The sequence below is a fragment of the Crocuta crocuta genome, unplaced genomic scaffold, assembly GCF_008692635.1.
Source record: "Crocuta crocuta isolate KB4526 unplaced genomic scaffold, BGI_CrCroc_1.0 scaffold466, whole genome shotgun sequence".
Taxonomy (NCBI): domain Eukaryota; kingdom Metazoa; phylum Chordata; class Mammalia; order Carnivora; family Hyaenidae; genus Crocuta; species Crocuta crocuta.
Window position 1 is genome coordinate 6,109,957 of NW_027529672.1, and position 12,500 is coordinate 6,122,456.

Below are 12,500 nucleotides of genomic sequence, written 5' to 3' on the forward strand. Positions count from 1 at the left end.
GCCCTCGCCCTAGTGACTCGGCCCTTCCGGCGTCCACGCCACGGGCCCGACACCAGCGGGGCTATCGGCCCCACCTGGGTCTGCCTCTGTTCCACACGTGGCCGCTACCACGGGAGCCCCTCCAACCCACCAGCTGAAGGGTACGTTCTGTAACCAAGACTTCTGAGGATGGGAAAAATGCCACATTGACTCCTAATTGGAAGTCAGGTGCCTCCGCCTTCGTACGGGGACATTGTTCCGGGATTCATACACACAGCCCAGCCCGGCCTTGTGCACAGGGACCCGCTTCCATTCACCGCCGCCTGGCAGCCGATGGCGGCATTGTGATGTGACACCAAATGCAGAAAAGGGGACAGCTCATCTTCCTTGTTACCAAAATAATACCCTTGCTGACAACGACTGGATTGCATTCAAACAATTCTGTTTACACACCTCAAAGAATGCACTGGATTACAGCTTTCTTAGCACGTTGAAACTACACCTACCGAGCCCAGCCCAGCAGCGAAGGAAAACTAAGGCACGTGGCGTGTCAGCCGCTCTCACTTCTTGGACGGCTTTCTGCCCCGGGGATGGGGAGCCCGGAGACAGGCTCCCCACGGTGGTGCCTCTGGGGTGGGGAAGGGGCCCTGGCCAGCCCGTAACCCCGGCACCCCCCAGCCAGGCTCTTCTGACAGACAAGGGCTCCCGCTACGTACAAAGAGCCCACGAACAAGGCCAGCCTCCGTGGAGAAGAGTCTCGCACCGTCATCCTTTCCTTAAGAAGGAAAACTCAAGTGTCCTGGTGTCGCTAAACCTCTTAGAGATGGGGTTTCAAGGAAGGGTCTTCAAACCCAAACAGGAGCACAAGGCTCCGCGCAGAACCATCCCGGCGATGGATTTGCACACGTTAAACCAGCGTAAAATCTCCATACAGACAGAAGCTGAAAAATGAGCTCTGAAAGTAAGACACCCCCCCCCACTCCCAAGGCTGGGGGTATTCCTGCTGCGCAAAGACCCCTCCACCCCGTGGTGCCAAAGACAGCCAGCCCCCCCACCCCGGGGCCCGCACGCCCCTCCGTCCACTCACTTGCTCTGGGGTCCATCCTCCTCCCCGAAGGCGGGGCCCTCACCCCGCGTCACAGCACCCGCCCTGCCCCACAAGGTGCACAGCAGGAGGGATAACACCATGTTTGACGTGGAGAAGTCACACTGTCCTCTGTCCACACAAAGACGCGTTCGCAGAGGCCTCACAGGAGCAGCACCTGGGATTACCCACACGTCCGTGAGCTGATGGGTGGGTCCACGAGATGAGGCCCGGGGAAGAGTATTCAGCCGTGCAAAGGGATGAAGCTCTGATGCGCGCTACCACGTGGCCACCCTGGAAACGTGACGCTGAGTGGAAGACGCCAGTCACAAAGGACCATGTGCCGTGTGAGTCCATTTACATGAATCGTCAGGAGTGAGCAGGTGCACAGGAGGGGAGCTGGGTCCTGGGAGCCGGGGACGCAGGGGGCGCCGAGGGACAGGAACGGGGAACGCCCAGTGACTACTGATGGGTACAGGGTTCCTTCCTGTGCGATGAAAATGTTCTTGAAGTAACAATGTGCACAACTTTGTGAACACACTAAAGCCCCTGAAGTGTACACTCCGGGCAAATTTTACACTACACGAATTCTATCTGAATAACAAACAAGATTTCACGTGAAGGTAGCATCTCTAACCTGGATTAGACTAGACCACCAGCTCTCCCTCTACTGACAAATGCTCTTCCTGGTTGGAATGTGGTCTCGTGATAAAGGCGCTGCTGGCATTTCTGCAAACAAGAGAGGTCTACACGGGGGGTGGGGGGGGAGGGGAGGTTGACCCCAGTTGTGGGGAGGGGGTGCTCTCAGGGAAAGCCTCCCGCTGACGGAGCGTAACAGCTTCCCAAAAATCACTGCCCTTTCCAGTCTCAGCTCAGGAGGTTTTCAGATAAAGGACAGGGAGGCCCTGAGGCAGAGCCTGGAGAGACCCCGCCAAGATGACCATAAATACCGGGACCCCAACCGCAGGCTTGAGCGCAGGGTGCTGGGTCGTGTGCTCATGCCAAACAGTTTTGCTTCCATACACGACGCCCTGAAATCCCAAAGCGCACTGGGATCAGAAGGCCCCGGGGCCTCACGGGACCTCCCGCCACCCCGCAGCCCTGCCTCTCACCCAGACTTGCCCCCATGGAGCTCACGCTTGGTCCACGCTCTTCTCCCTGCCTGGAAGCTCCCCACCCCGCTGCCCACGTCCCCAGCCACCCCACACCGTCTCCCTGCTATGACCCCCGGGGCCTCAGCTGTGCCCCTTCTCACAGAACGTAGCAACCTTTAGGGCTTTATTCACTTCCTTTCCACATCCTGTTTCGTTCCCACCAGACGGTGACCTCTGCCAAGCGCAGCCCAGAACCGGGCATTGCGGCACCTTCCGCCCACGAGGAGCCCACGGCCAAGAGCTGCCTCACCCCAAGCACCTGTGAGTCCCAGGTGCTTCTCCGAACTGCCTGCAGCACCCAGCCGAGGACCTGGGGCAGGCGGGCATCGGGCAAGCCCTGAGTGTCCTCGACGCCAGGGTAAATGCTAGGTCACAAGGACGGTAAGCTTCAGTGTCGCATCCTCCACAGCACGCCCGTCCTTCACGTCATTCCTGGGAGTGGGGCGTCCCGAGGGCAGAGTCAGGTGCCGCGAGCCGCTGCACAGCTCTGGGCCGCGAGGGGCAGAGGTGTGAGGGCGACGGGGGTGCCGGGCCCCGAGCATGGCAGGTGTCCACCACCACGGCTCCCTGGCAAAGCTCCAGCCACCTGGGGCGCTGCCACAGGGGCTGTGACGGCACAGCGTCACCGTGAGCTCCCCACAGGCAGGGAGCCGTGGGGCAAGCACCCCCTCACCTCGCTTTCATGGTATTGAAACGAGTCAACTCTGAAACGCCCTCTGGATTCACAGGCGTTAGCTCGTGGTCCAATGCCAAGTACGTGGAGGAGTGATCATCGGTGCCACCCCCATCATCAAGATCCTGCACCCACAAAATTGCTGGAGTGGCTGCAACCCCTTGGCCTGGGGCTCGTCCACCAGCCCAGCACTGAGGCGCTTAAAAGCTTACGTGGGACGATTCTGTGCCAGGGTCGTGTTCGTTAGGAAAAGCACCAGTTAGTCTCCAAAAACCAGGGACAGAGCAATGTTTTGGGGGAAAGCCCGTGGCCACCAACCAGATTCACAAGACCCACAGGGCTGCATCGGGCAAGGGCCTTCTCCTGGGAGAATAAGGTGTGAGAAGACGGAAAGGGATCTCGCAGGACCCCCCACATCCGGCCGCCTCAGTGTCCTGACCCAGGTCCTCAAGGGTCACCAGACGCTCAGGCTGGGAGAGGACCCCGCCCGGGACCCGGGACCCGTGCCCGACAGCAGGATTTCCATGTGCGGGAGACGTAGGAAGACTGGCCTCACGAGGGGCAGGGAAGGGGGCGTCTGCGCAGGAGAGACAAACGGACCCACCGCCACGCTGCACCTTAAAGAAACTTCCTCCAGAGATGATTTACACCCACGATCTGCAGCAGCCAGTGGTCTCGATGGGAGTGTGCGTATTTAAAATTTAACACACTCCGTGTTGAGCACACGTGACCCACGACACGCACCCAGTCCCTCGCGCAACCCAGTTATTCCATATGCTCATTGGGAGCATTTGAAAACTTGTTTTTCGGGGGCGGGGGGGCAGCGCACAGTCCACACCGCTGGTAGCTTCCACCTTTGCTGCTGTTTTATTGCAAAACCATTCCAAGAAAAGAGTTAGTCATTTTGCATTTTCTACAATAAATCAAAAAGGCCCAACTGATGTGAGTAATTGTTATGAGCGCTTTTTCTCAGGCTGAGCTTTTGGGATCCAAGTCAACATGGAACGAATGTGTACGGACAGGCGGACGGACCTTCCGAGCGGAACCCAGGCCACCTGAGCTGCGGGGACGCCCCGGTCCCACCTACGCGCACACCGCAGACAAACGCACTCACTGTTCACGTCGAGCCTGGGCCCTGACGGTCGTCCAGCCGAATGGGCCCAGGGGGAGGAGGCCACGGCATGGGCGCCCGGGCTCAGCGACGCCGACCCTGGTCTCTGATCTTCCAGGGCTGGAACCGTCTAGGCCTTCGGTCTGAAGTCCCCGTCACGATGCGCCCTCTGACGCTTCCCTTGGTCTCCACTGCCAGACTCGTGGAGCTTCGCCAGGTGAGCTGTGTGACTTTATTTGTGCATTTGTTTTCGCTGCTTCGCTCTGAACTTGAGTTGACCGCATTTCTCATAGTGCTTTTAGACGGTGGGGTCGCCCGTTCCCCACCCCCACCACCCCCATGCCCCTTCCACGCTCTTCTCACAACGCGCCACGCATCCTCGCCGACCAGAGGCTCAAACCAGCCCCCTCCCGTGGCCCTCCCCGTGACCCCCAGTGGGCAGGGAAGCCAGGGACCCTGCCCGTGCTGGGGGCTCGGCGGGCAGAGGCCCAGGCCCGCTCCTCTGCCCGGCCACATCTCGACAATCACTGAGCAAAACCCGGATGACCCTTTTGTCCTTTGGGGAAGATAAATGGCCGTCTCCTCTCGGCTACATTTTGTCAGGTTTGGTGCTGAAGAGTCAATACCTTCACCTTGACGTGGAAACTTTGTGATTTATCAGTCGGTTTCTCCTCCTGGGTTCGCGCGGCCCCGGGAAGCACAGCCAATCGGGGCGCGGGGAGCAGACTTTGGTCACAGCCACTTGGAAAACCACCACAGCCCCTCTGATGACAGACAAATGTGTCTTGTTAGCAACTGCCCAAAAGCGCTTGACTTGTACTAATAACAAAAAGGCCATGCTGGTCACCGTGGGTCCAAAGACGAAGCACCCTGTCACCAGCCTGGTTGGGAAATTAGCAAATAATGTTCTTTTCCTTGATAAATGGGTGACAGCTCCCTCTCACCAATCATTTTTAACATTTTGATGCATGCCTATGATCCCACTGGAGGAGCAGAAAAGTTTACTGGCCCTCAATTTTCAGATGATGAATGGAAGTCTCTAAATGTGCGATTTCTGTATGAGGTATAGTTCATTTTAAGCAATTCTAGTAAATGGGTGTCACTGATTAGGACAAATAGTCTACTTGTGCAATAGCACAAGCGGTGTGTCTCATTCTCCGGCCTCCTTCGAGACAGGAGGCGAGGGGACAGCAGTGACCCCAGGAGCCCTCCCGGCGCCAGTCCTGAGCCGGGCACGTCGTGGACGCACACACACCACCAGCGCCCCGTGGCACGCAGCCGATGCCCTGACGTCCACCCGCCCAACGCCGAGCCACGCAGCGCAGAGGACGCCAGGAGGGTGCCCTCCCTTCCCCTGTGGTCCCAGGGAGTCCTGCAAACGAGCCCAAAGACGACCAGCCGGCCCCATGCACGCACCGTCCCAGTCAGAGGGCAAAAATCTGCCTTCCAGGGGCGCCTGGGGGGCTCACTCGAGCGGCTGACTTCAGCTCAGGTCATGATCTCACAGTCCGTGAGTTCGAGCCCCAAGTNACAAGAGACGGCGGTGGGGGCAGGAGCTGTGCGCGATGCAGGCGGCTGCCCCAGCCCTCCACCTCCGGACGGGACCGGACGTGGCCTGAGCCGAAGATGCAGGCCCCACGTAACAAACCTCACAGAAGAGCCAAGGTGTCCACCCGCCAGGGACCATGGATCCCGCTGATCACACCCTCCGATCACCAAGTAGGAGCCGGGAAGCCCATTGCGGCCAACGGAGAGGAGCAGACAGGGAACAGCCAAGAGCCACGGGGCCTCACTGGCCACGGCAGGTGGTTCCACTGGCCAGAAGCTTCCCCAAACTCCAGGGTCTGCGATTACAATATTTGTTTCTCCACCGGGTCCACACCTGTGGTTAAAAATTTGTCACTGAAATAATTGGGTGGCTTGCATTTAAGGGAAGGCATTAGCGTCTAGTTCAGCACAATGGACAGTATGGCTGCTGGGGGAGGGGCGCTAGGAACCATTTGTGCTGCGGGTATAAGTGATGTGTGTGGCGGGCGCCGGCCGGGGCACGGCGGGTCGGGGCTGGCTGTGGTCGAAGGGCGCTATTGACTCTACAGCGTGTCACGTGCTGTTGACAGAATCGCATCCGAATGCACACAAAAGATCTTTAGAACACTTCAGAAACGTGAGTGCCTTTCAAGGGGTGACAGGAGGTGGGGGCTAAACGGTGGACAAGGCTTCGAGGACCCAGGAGGCAGGCCCTGGGCGAGGACACAGCCACCGCAGCGGGCCAGGACACAGCCACCTGGGGACAGGGCGGTCCCTGCCGGGACATGCTCCCCGTGGAAGGCTCCATCGGACTTCAAACAGACAGACAGCAACGTGACTACTCCATCGGAAAGCACACGAGCTGCTCGCAGTTACTGGCTGAGTAACGATTTCACAAGCCAGAAACTGAATGCAGATTATTTGTGCAGAAAATAATCATTTTTATGTCCCCGCCAGGTAAACGCTCGGCAGACCTGAGCCCGGCCCAGCTCCCCCGCGGCCACTCCGGACGGGCCACCAGCTGCCAGGACCCTGTTCTGTAACCGGCCCCGGCCCATGGCACGCAATGTGTCATCTCCCCGTCATTCATGACAATTTCTCTCACTGAGCAAAAGAAATCTCTCAAGGGAGGGGTGGGTCAGCGAAACATTCAGATGCAGGAGGTCAATCCCTGGGAGCCCCGCGGCCGCACCCCGCAACTCCGAGGGCTGATCTCGAAGGGAAGCCACGGCCAACTGGCTTCCGTGGGTTCGCGCCCCAGGAAACCGCTTTGCCACGTGGACGCTTTGCGGAAGCAGCAACGTCCACGTCCGTGCAAGAACGCCTCACGCGTGGAAACGTGCCCGTGACACCAGTTTTCGTTCTAACGTCATTTCAACTAGAAGCGTACAAATTCCAATTTGTCCTAATCAAGTAACACAGTGATGCCTATATTCTAATTAAAAAATAATTTCTTTTATCGCGCCTCCCAACTTGATGTGTTTCTCCTGGTGAAGTTAGGAACGTGCAATGGTTCAGCCTGCCCAGGCAGGAGTGTCTCAGGTAGGAGACCCGGACTCGTTTAATTATTACTAAACAAGCAAATGGCACACTATTAGACAAATATTAAAGCAAGCATTGCGCTCAGTTATTAATTTGCACGATTCACTTTTAAATGCAGCAAATATCTCATTAATTTAATTTTAGGTGCCCACCCGTTTATATTGCATTTTACAGTCTAAAAGGCAATTTACTATTAACTGGCAATTACATACAGAGTGATTGTTAATTCTGCTCCTAAGTGCTAGCTGCTCGAAAATTGTTCTCTCTCTCTCTAATTTTTGACCTTCTTACAACGGGGGTGAGACACACTGGGAATACAAAGGGCCCGAGTGGAAGAGCCGGACATGTCATTTGTGACTCCTCCTTTCAATTCACCATGCTAATCAACTGAACTGCTACGGCCTCCGAAGGTAATTCGGCCTTTATAGCGGCTGAAGGCAGCAGGCCGGGGGGCCTGGACGGCCGGGCCCAGGGCGGGGGCAGCAGAGAGCACCCACGGCCTCTCCGGGTTGACTGATCGGGTCTGGTTCTGAAAAATCTGGTGTTTCTCAGATCACTGTAAACAGATCATTTAGGCCTTTGCGTCTGGCGGGCGGGGGCCCTCCTCCGCGGGCAGGTTCATTATCCCCGGGCCTGGCTGCCTCGGCCGGGAAGGTTCACCGTGAGGGTGTCCCGGCAGCCTCCGGGACTGATAGGAGCCAGATGCCCAGGGGACGGCGTCCTCCCTGCAGGGGCCGTGCGCCCGCGTCCTGACGTCCAGAAGGGCTGGCTCGCTTTTCAGCGGGGGGAGGGCAGTTCCCAGTGATTGCTTCGTCCCCGTCAATTCCAGGGCGATGCAAATCAGACAGAAGCTTCCAGGTCAGACAGGTTATGACCCCACCTTTCCTCTGCTCCCTGAGAGTGTGCGGGGCCCCGTATCCCTTACACAGCGTTTGAAATGTATATTCCCGTTAATGAGTGGGGTGGGGGGAGGCAATAAATTAGCCTCCCGCTCGGAGAGGCTGAGCTCACTGAATGGCCTCATTGAAACATCCGTTCGTGGGAGAACGCTGCATGCGCAGCGGGGGGCCCTGAGCCCGCATCCCCGGAAGCCGGTCAGCTTGGATGGGGGACGCGACGCCCACCCTACAGAAAGGGAAGGCGGCATCAGGGACAGCGGGCGGCAGCCGGCACCCTGGGGGATAAACCTGGAAGAGCGCAGGCGCGGGGCAGGGCGCCAGCCACCCCTCACCAGGCGCAGCCGACGCCAGGGCGCTGCACACGTGACCCCCGCGGCCCTGCCCTCACACGGTTTCCCATCTTTCCTGCGCTGGTTCCCAGAGCTCGGCCGGCCCCTCCTGCCGTCAGAGGGCAGACCCGGCCCCTCACGTCCTTCTCACGATGCCCGCGACGCCCCTCACGCCATCCCGTGGATGCAAAGGTCTGATCCAGGACAGCAGCCCCGGCCGAGGCCTCGATCCAGGACGGGCGGACTACCTGCCGTGGGAGAAGCCATCCTCCGTGCCGGTGCAGACGGGCAGGTCGGGCCGGCCACGTACACGCTCACGGCCGGGCCCTCCGCCAGCCGGGATGCCCTGTCCGTGGCACAGCTGCGGCCCACACACAGCCTGGCCGGTGAGGAGATGGTAAATGTCTCCTCTCAGAGGAGCAGGACCTGACGGCGGTCACCCTAAGTGTCCACGGAAGGTGCCCTCCTGAGTGCCCACCTGGGGCGGACGTGGCCCCTAAGTTCTCCCTGACCTCCACAAAACCCGCGGGGCCGGGCCGGGGAGAAAGCGGGACTCGGGGGGCCGGGAGGCGCCGGGCCCAGGCCCTCCGGCCAACGCCAGGCAGAGCGGAGCGCGTACAGCCTCAGGTTCTCAGGTGCCTGTGCGCCGTGAACGCGAGGGGCCCGGAGGCCCTGCTGGGGACGGGCACCTGGCACCGGCAGCACCCACCACACAGCACTCGCTTGTTGGGGACGCGTGGACGCTCACAAGATGCCCCACAGCTCACTCCCCCAACAGACACTGGGGGCCTCGCAGATCAGAGGAGATGACACCCCCCCACTGCGTCGGGATCGCCCCAGGGGGAGCCGAGCGCACCCGACCCCAGCGGAGGGCCCAGGACGTGCACCCACAGCTTTTCACTACATCCTCGTCCCCTGGCAGCTCTGGGCTCCTGCGGGAGCATGCTGGTCCCACGGAAGCTAGCGGCCCTCGGCGTGGGCACCTCCTCTCCCAGCTGCAGCGCGGGGCGGGGCGCCGGGACGGACGGCGGGGGAGGCGCCCCCCACGGGGACCCCGGGTGTTGCTGGCAGCCAAGCTGTTGAGGCCTGGACGCCTCTGGGGATGACAGCCGTGGCTTGGAGGGGACCCACGTCAGGCCCACCCCTGCGGTGATGCCGGGCCCATGGGAAGCCGTGCTGGGAGCATCTCACACCCACTCGACCCTTCCTACAGGTGAAGAGCGTGAGGAAGCCTGCCTCCCTCCACACCCCTCAGTGGACGGGACCTCAGCGGCTGCCACGTCCGCCTGCCTGGTGGACAGAGAGGCCCCATCCCAGTGGGAGGCCACACCCACTCTGGGACATCCTCAGCCAGGCACCCCAGCCCANGCACCCATCCCTGTCGCCTCCTGGGGTTTTGGCAGGTGCCGCCCAGCAGTACAAACACGTCTCAAATATTAGAACCTCTGCAGCTGGCTAGGACTGGAAATCAACATGCAAAGACACCTGGAGCTTGTTCGTGGCGTTTCTCAACAGCAAAACCTCGGACAAATGGTGTTAGCTGAGCACCTGTGTGGGCGGAGCATTGTATAAAACAACTCTGTGTCATCTCAGAGGCCACCCTTTCTGGTGACACAAGCTTGAGACCCTCCCAGAAAGAGGATCACAGCACAGGGCCTGGAGCAGACGGCCGGCTCCCCCCGCGCCTATGCTGCGTGGCCCTGGGCACGTGACATGCGCGTAATGTCGGAGTCCCAACCTGTGCGAATGAACGGCAACATCACGAGCCGCCACGCGGGGTGACCGCGTGGGCTCCACATGAGCCCGGTGGAGGCTGGAGGTGACCTGTTACAGGCAAGCCCACCACCTCGCTTTACAGGCCAGAAGGCCAAGGTGCGCAGGTGTGGGGAGGGGCCCGAGATCACACGGCCCGAGGGGGCCGCACCCGTCCACGGCAGCACCAGCTCTCAGACAAGGATGCGGGAACCATGCGCCCGACTGAGGGGGATTTGCCTTGCCCTCCCGGAGGGACCCGCGTGTGCAGGCCCACGGGGCCCCCCTCCCAGTCTGCCATGGGGCGGACACATTCCACTCCTTGGCCACCGAAGTCGGAGATGTGAACTCACCGGTGTAGACAAACCGCCCAGGAGCACCTTTACAGAACTGCTTGGATTTGTAGGACAGGGTCACCTCCACGACTCCAGGAATGTGCCGCGGTGGGGTCTGCACGCGGATGGCATGGGGCGTGATGAGCTACAAAAAACACACAGTGAGCGGGCTTTCAGAGGCGCTGGCCGGGAGGGGCGGGCACTTGCCTCTGCGGTAGAATTACGAAAATGAGCACAAATTGGACCATCATCCCGGAATGTCCCGGAATGCTCCCTCCTAGCTGTCACGCAGAGACCGGGGATCTACTGTGTTCCTTAAGAAAAATATCTGCAAACGATCCCGGGTTTTACTTTGCAGGAAAGGCCACAGGGCATCATTCATATGAAAATTGCCACCATATGTCCCCTTAAACCCGCTTCTGGTAATTCTAGCACTAATTGTTGCAGTGCACGGAGGGGCCTCCTACGGCAGGTTTGAAACCCCAGGGTCGGGGGGCTCCGGGNAGGAGCCCCTGCCACAGGCGAGCCGCTCGGGACAGGGTGCCGGGCGTCGGCGGGCTGCGGACAGCTGGCCAGGCCGCTCGCGGGAGAGGCGCGCGGGCTTACCTCGCTCCACACCAACATGGTTCCGAACACGACTTGCAGGCCGTCGAAGAAATTGTCTCCGATTATGATCACAGTGGCTCCCCCCGTGGTCCAGCCTTCGCTGGGGCTGATGGCCTTGATGCACGGAGTGGCTGCTCGCACAAGACAGAGAACGCACACCTTAGAGCCCCGGCCCCCGACTCGGGCCACTCTGCCCGCCGTGTGTGGGGCGCGCGGCGCAGCGGGACGGGGGAGGGCCGTTCCTCCAGGCAGCGCGCAAAGGGCAATCGTACATCAGCATGTTGGTGTGTTTAAAGCAAACTATTAAATGTTTTATAAAGCAAAGGCCAAGCCACGGAATACTGGTGAGCAAGAAGAAAAACACTGGCTTGATATAGCAAATTATGTGTCAGGGCAAATATGACGATTACAAATGATTAAGCATGGCGCACATGTGGCACGTCGATTTATCTGCTTTGCTGTACAGATCTAAGCAGAGTCAATCAAAAGGTTGTTGAGGGGGATGGGGGAGCAAATGCCTTGCATTTCGATTCCTCATAAGCAGCTAATTGGGTTGGGTTTTTTCATCCACGAACTTTGCCTTTTGGTTCAAAACTTCATTTTCCTCTGTCACTCCACAATTACTACTTTTCACTTTTCATCAGGAGGGAAAAAAATCAAAAGCGCTATATTAATACTTTTGTCAAAGGTACACATTTTACATCTAATATTGTTTGTCGACAGGAATCCCCGAGCCGCTGGCCTGACCTCTCTTTGTCTCGGGAGCCCTCACATTTGCATGAGTTATTACAATGGCACTGGGGCGGCCTGTGCCGGCCCTGCTGGGGGAGGGGAGGCGGAGGCAGGGGGAGGGCGCAGGGGGAGAGGGAGGAGGGCAGGAGGCCCTGGCGGGCTCCCGGCAGCCTGGCGGAGGCCGGAGCCAGGGCTGAAGGCTGCAGCCTCGTGGAGGCCGGCTTTGTTCTGGCCTCTGACAGCCCTTCTTCTATCAGGCGTCAGCAGACCTTCTCTGAGGCCTCTGACGGCCTCCTGCAGGCCGGGCCCGAGCAAAGGAGCAGCTCCTCAGACATCTGCTGATGTTGCTGGTGGAAGGCTCCGGGCACGCGCTCTCCTGCCTGCCCAGGCCCGGGCACCGTCCTCAGGGCCCCGGGCCCGACTGCCTCCCTGTCCTTGCTGTACGAAGAACAACGGGGCACGTAGGCCTGGATGGGTGGCCGTGGGGCCCCCAAGACCCGCCAGGTCTCCCGGCCGATGGCTGTCTGGACACGATTACGCCCCAGGCACAGGAGGGCGTAACTGGGGAGGAAGGAGGAAGCCCCCTGCGCCCCGGGCCGCCTGGCTACGTGCTGGAAGGTGTGAAGACAAGCTGGAGGCCCAGGAACCCGACCCCCGGCTTGAGGGGTAGCCTCTCTGTCCTGCTCTTCTGGCATTGCTCACAACAGCCTCTGTGGGTATTTGTCCAAAAAGTAGTAACTAAGCCTGATAAACAGGAAGTGGCTTATCCAAGCCGCC

The 12,500-nt window shown here is 59.7% G+C and overlaps 1 protein-coding gene across 1 annotated transcript in view; it reads right to left on the reverse strand.

Annotated features, from left to right (window-relative positions):
- The window catches only part of EBF3 (EBF transcription factor 3), a 119,990-nt gene that overhangs the window by 16,166 nt on the left and 91,324 nt on the right, over positions 1-12,500 (reverse strand). The window contains exons 15-16 of the mRNA XM_077762918.1: positions 10,992-11,122; positions 10,404-10,530 (exon numbers count right to left, since the gene is read on the reverse strand). Coding sequence (XP_077619044.1) covers positions 10,404-10,530; positions 10,992-11,122 — 258 coding nt within the window. The remainder of the gene's footprint in view (positions 1-10,403; positions 10,531-10,991; positions 11,123-12,500) is intronic.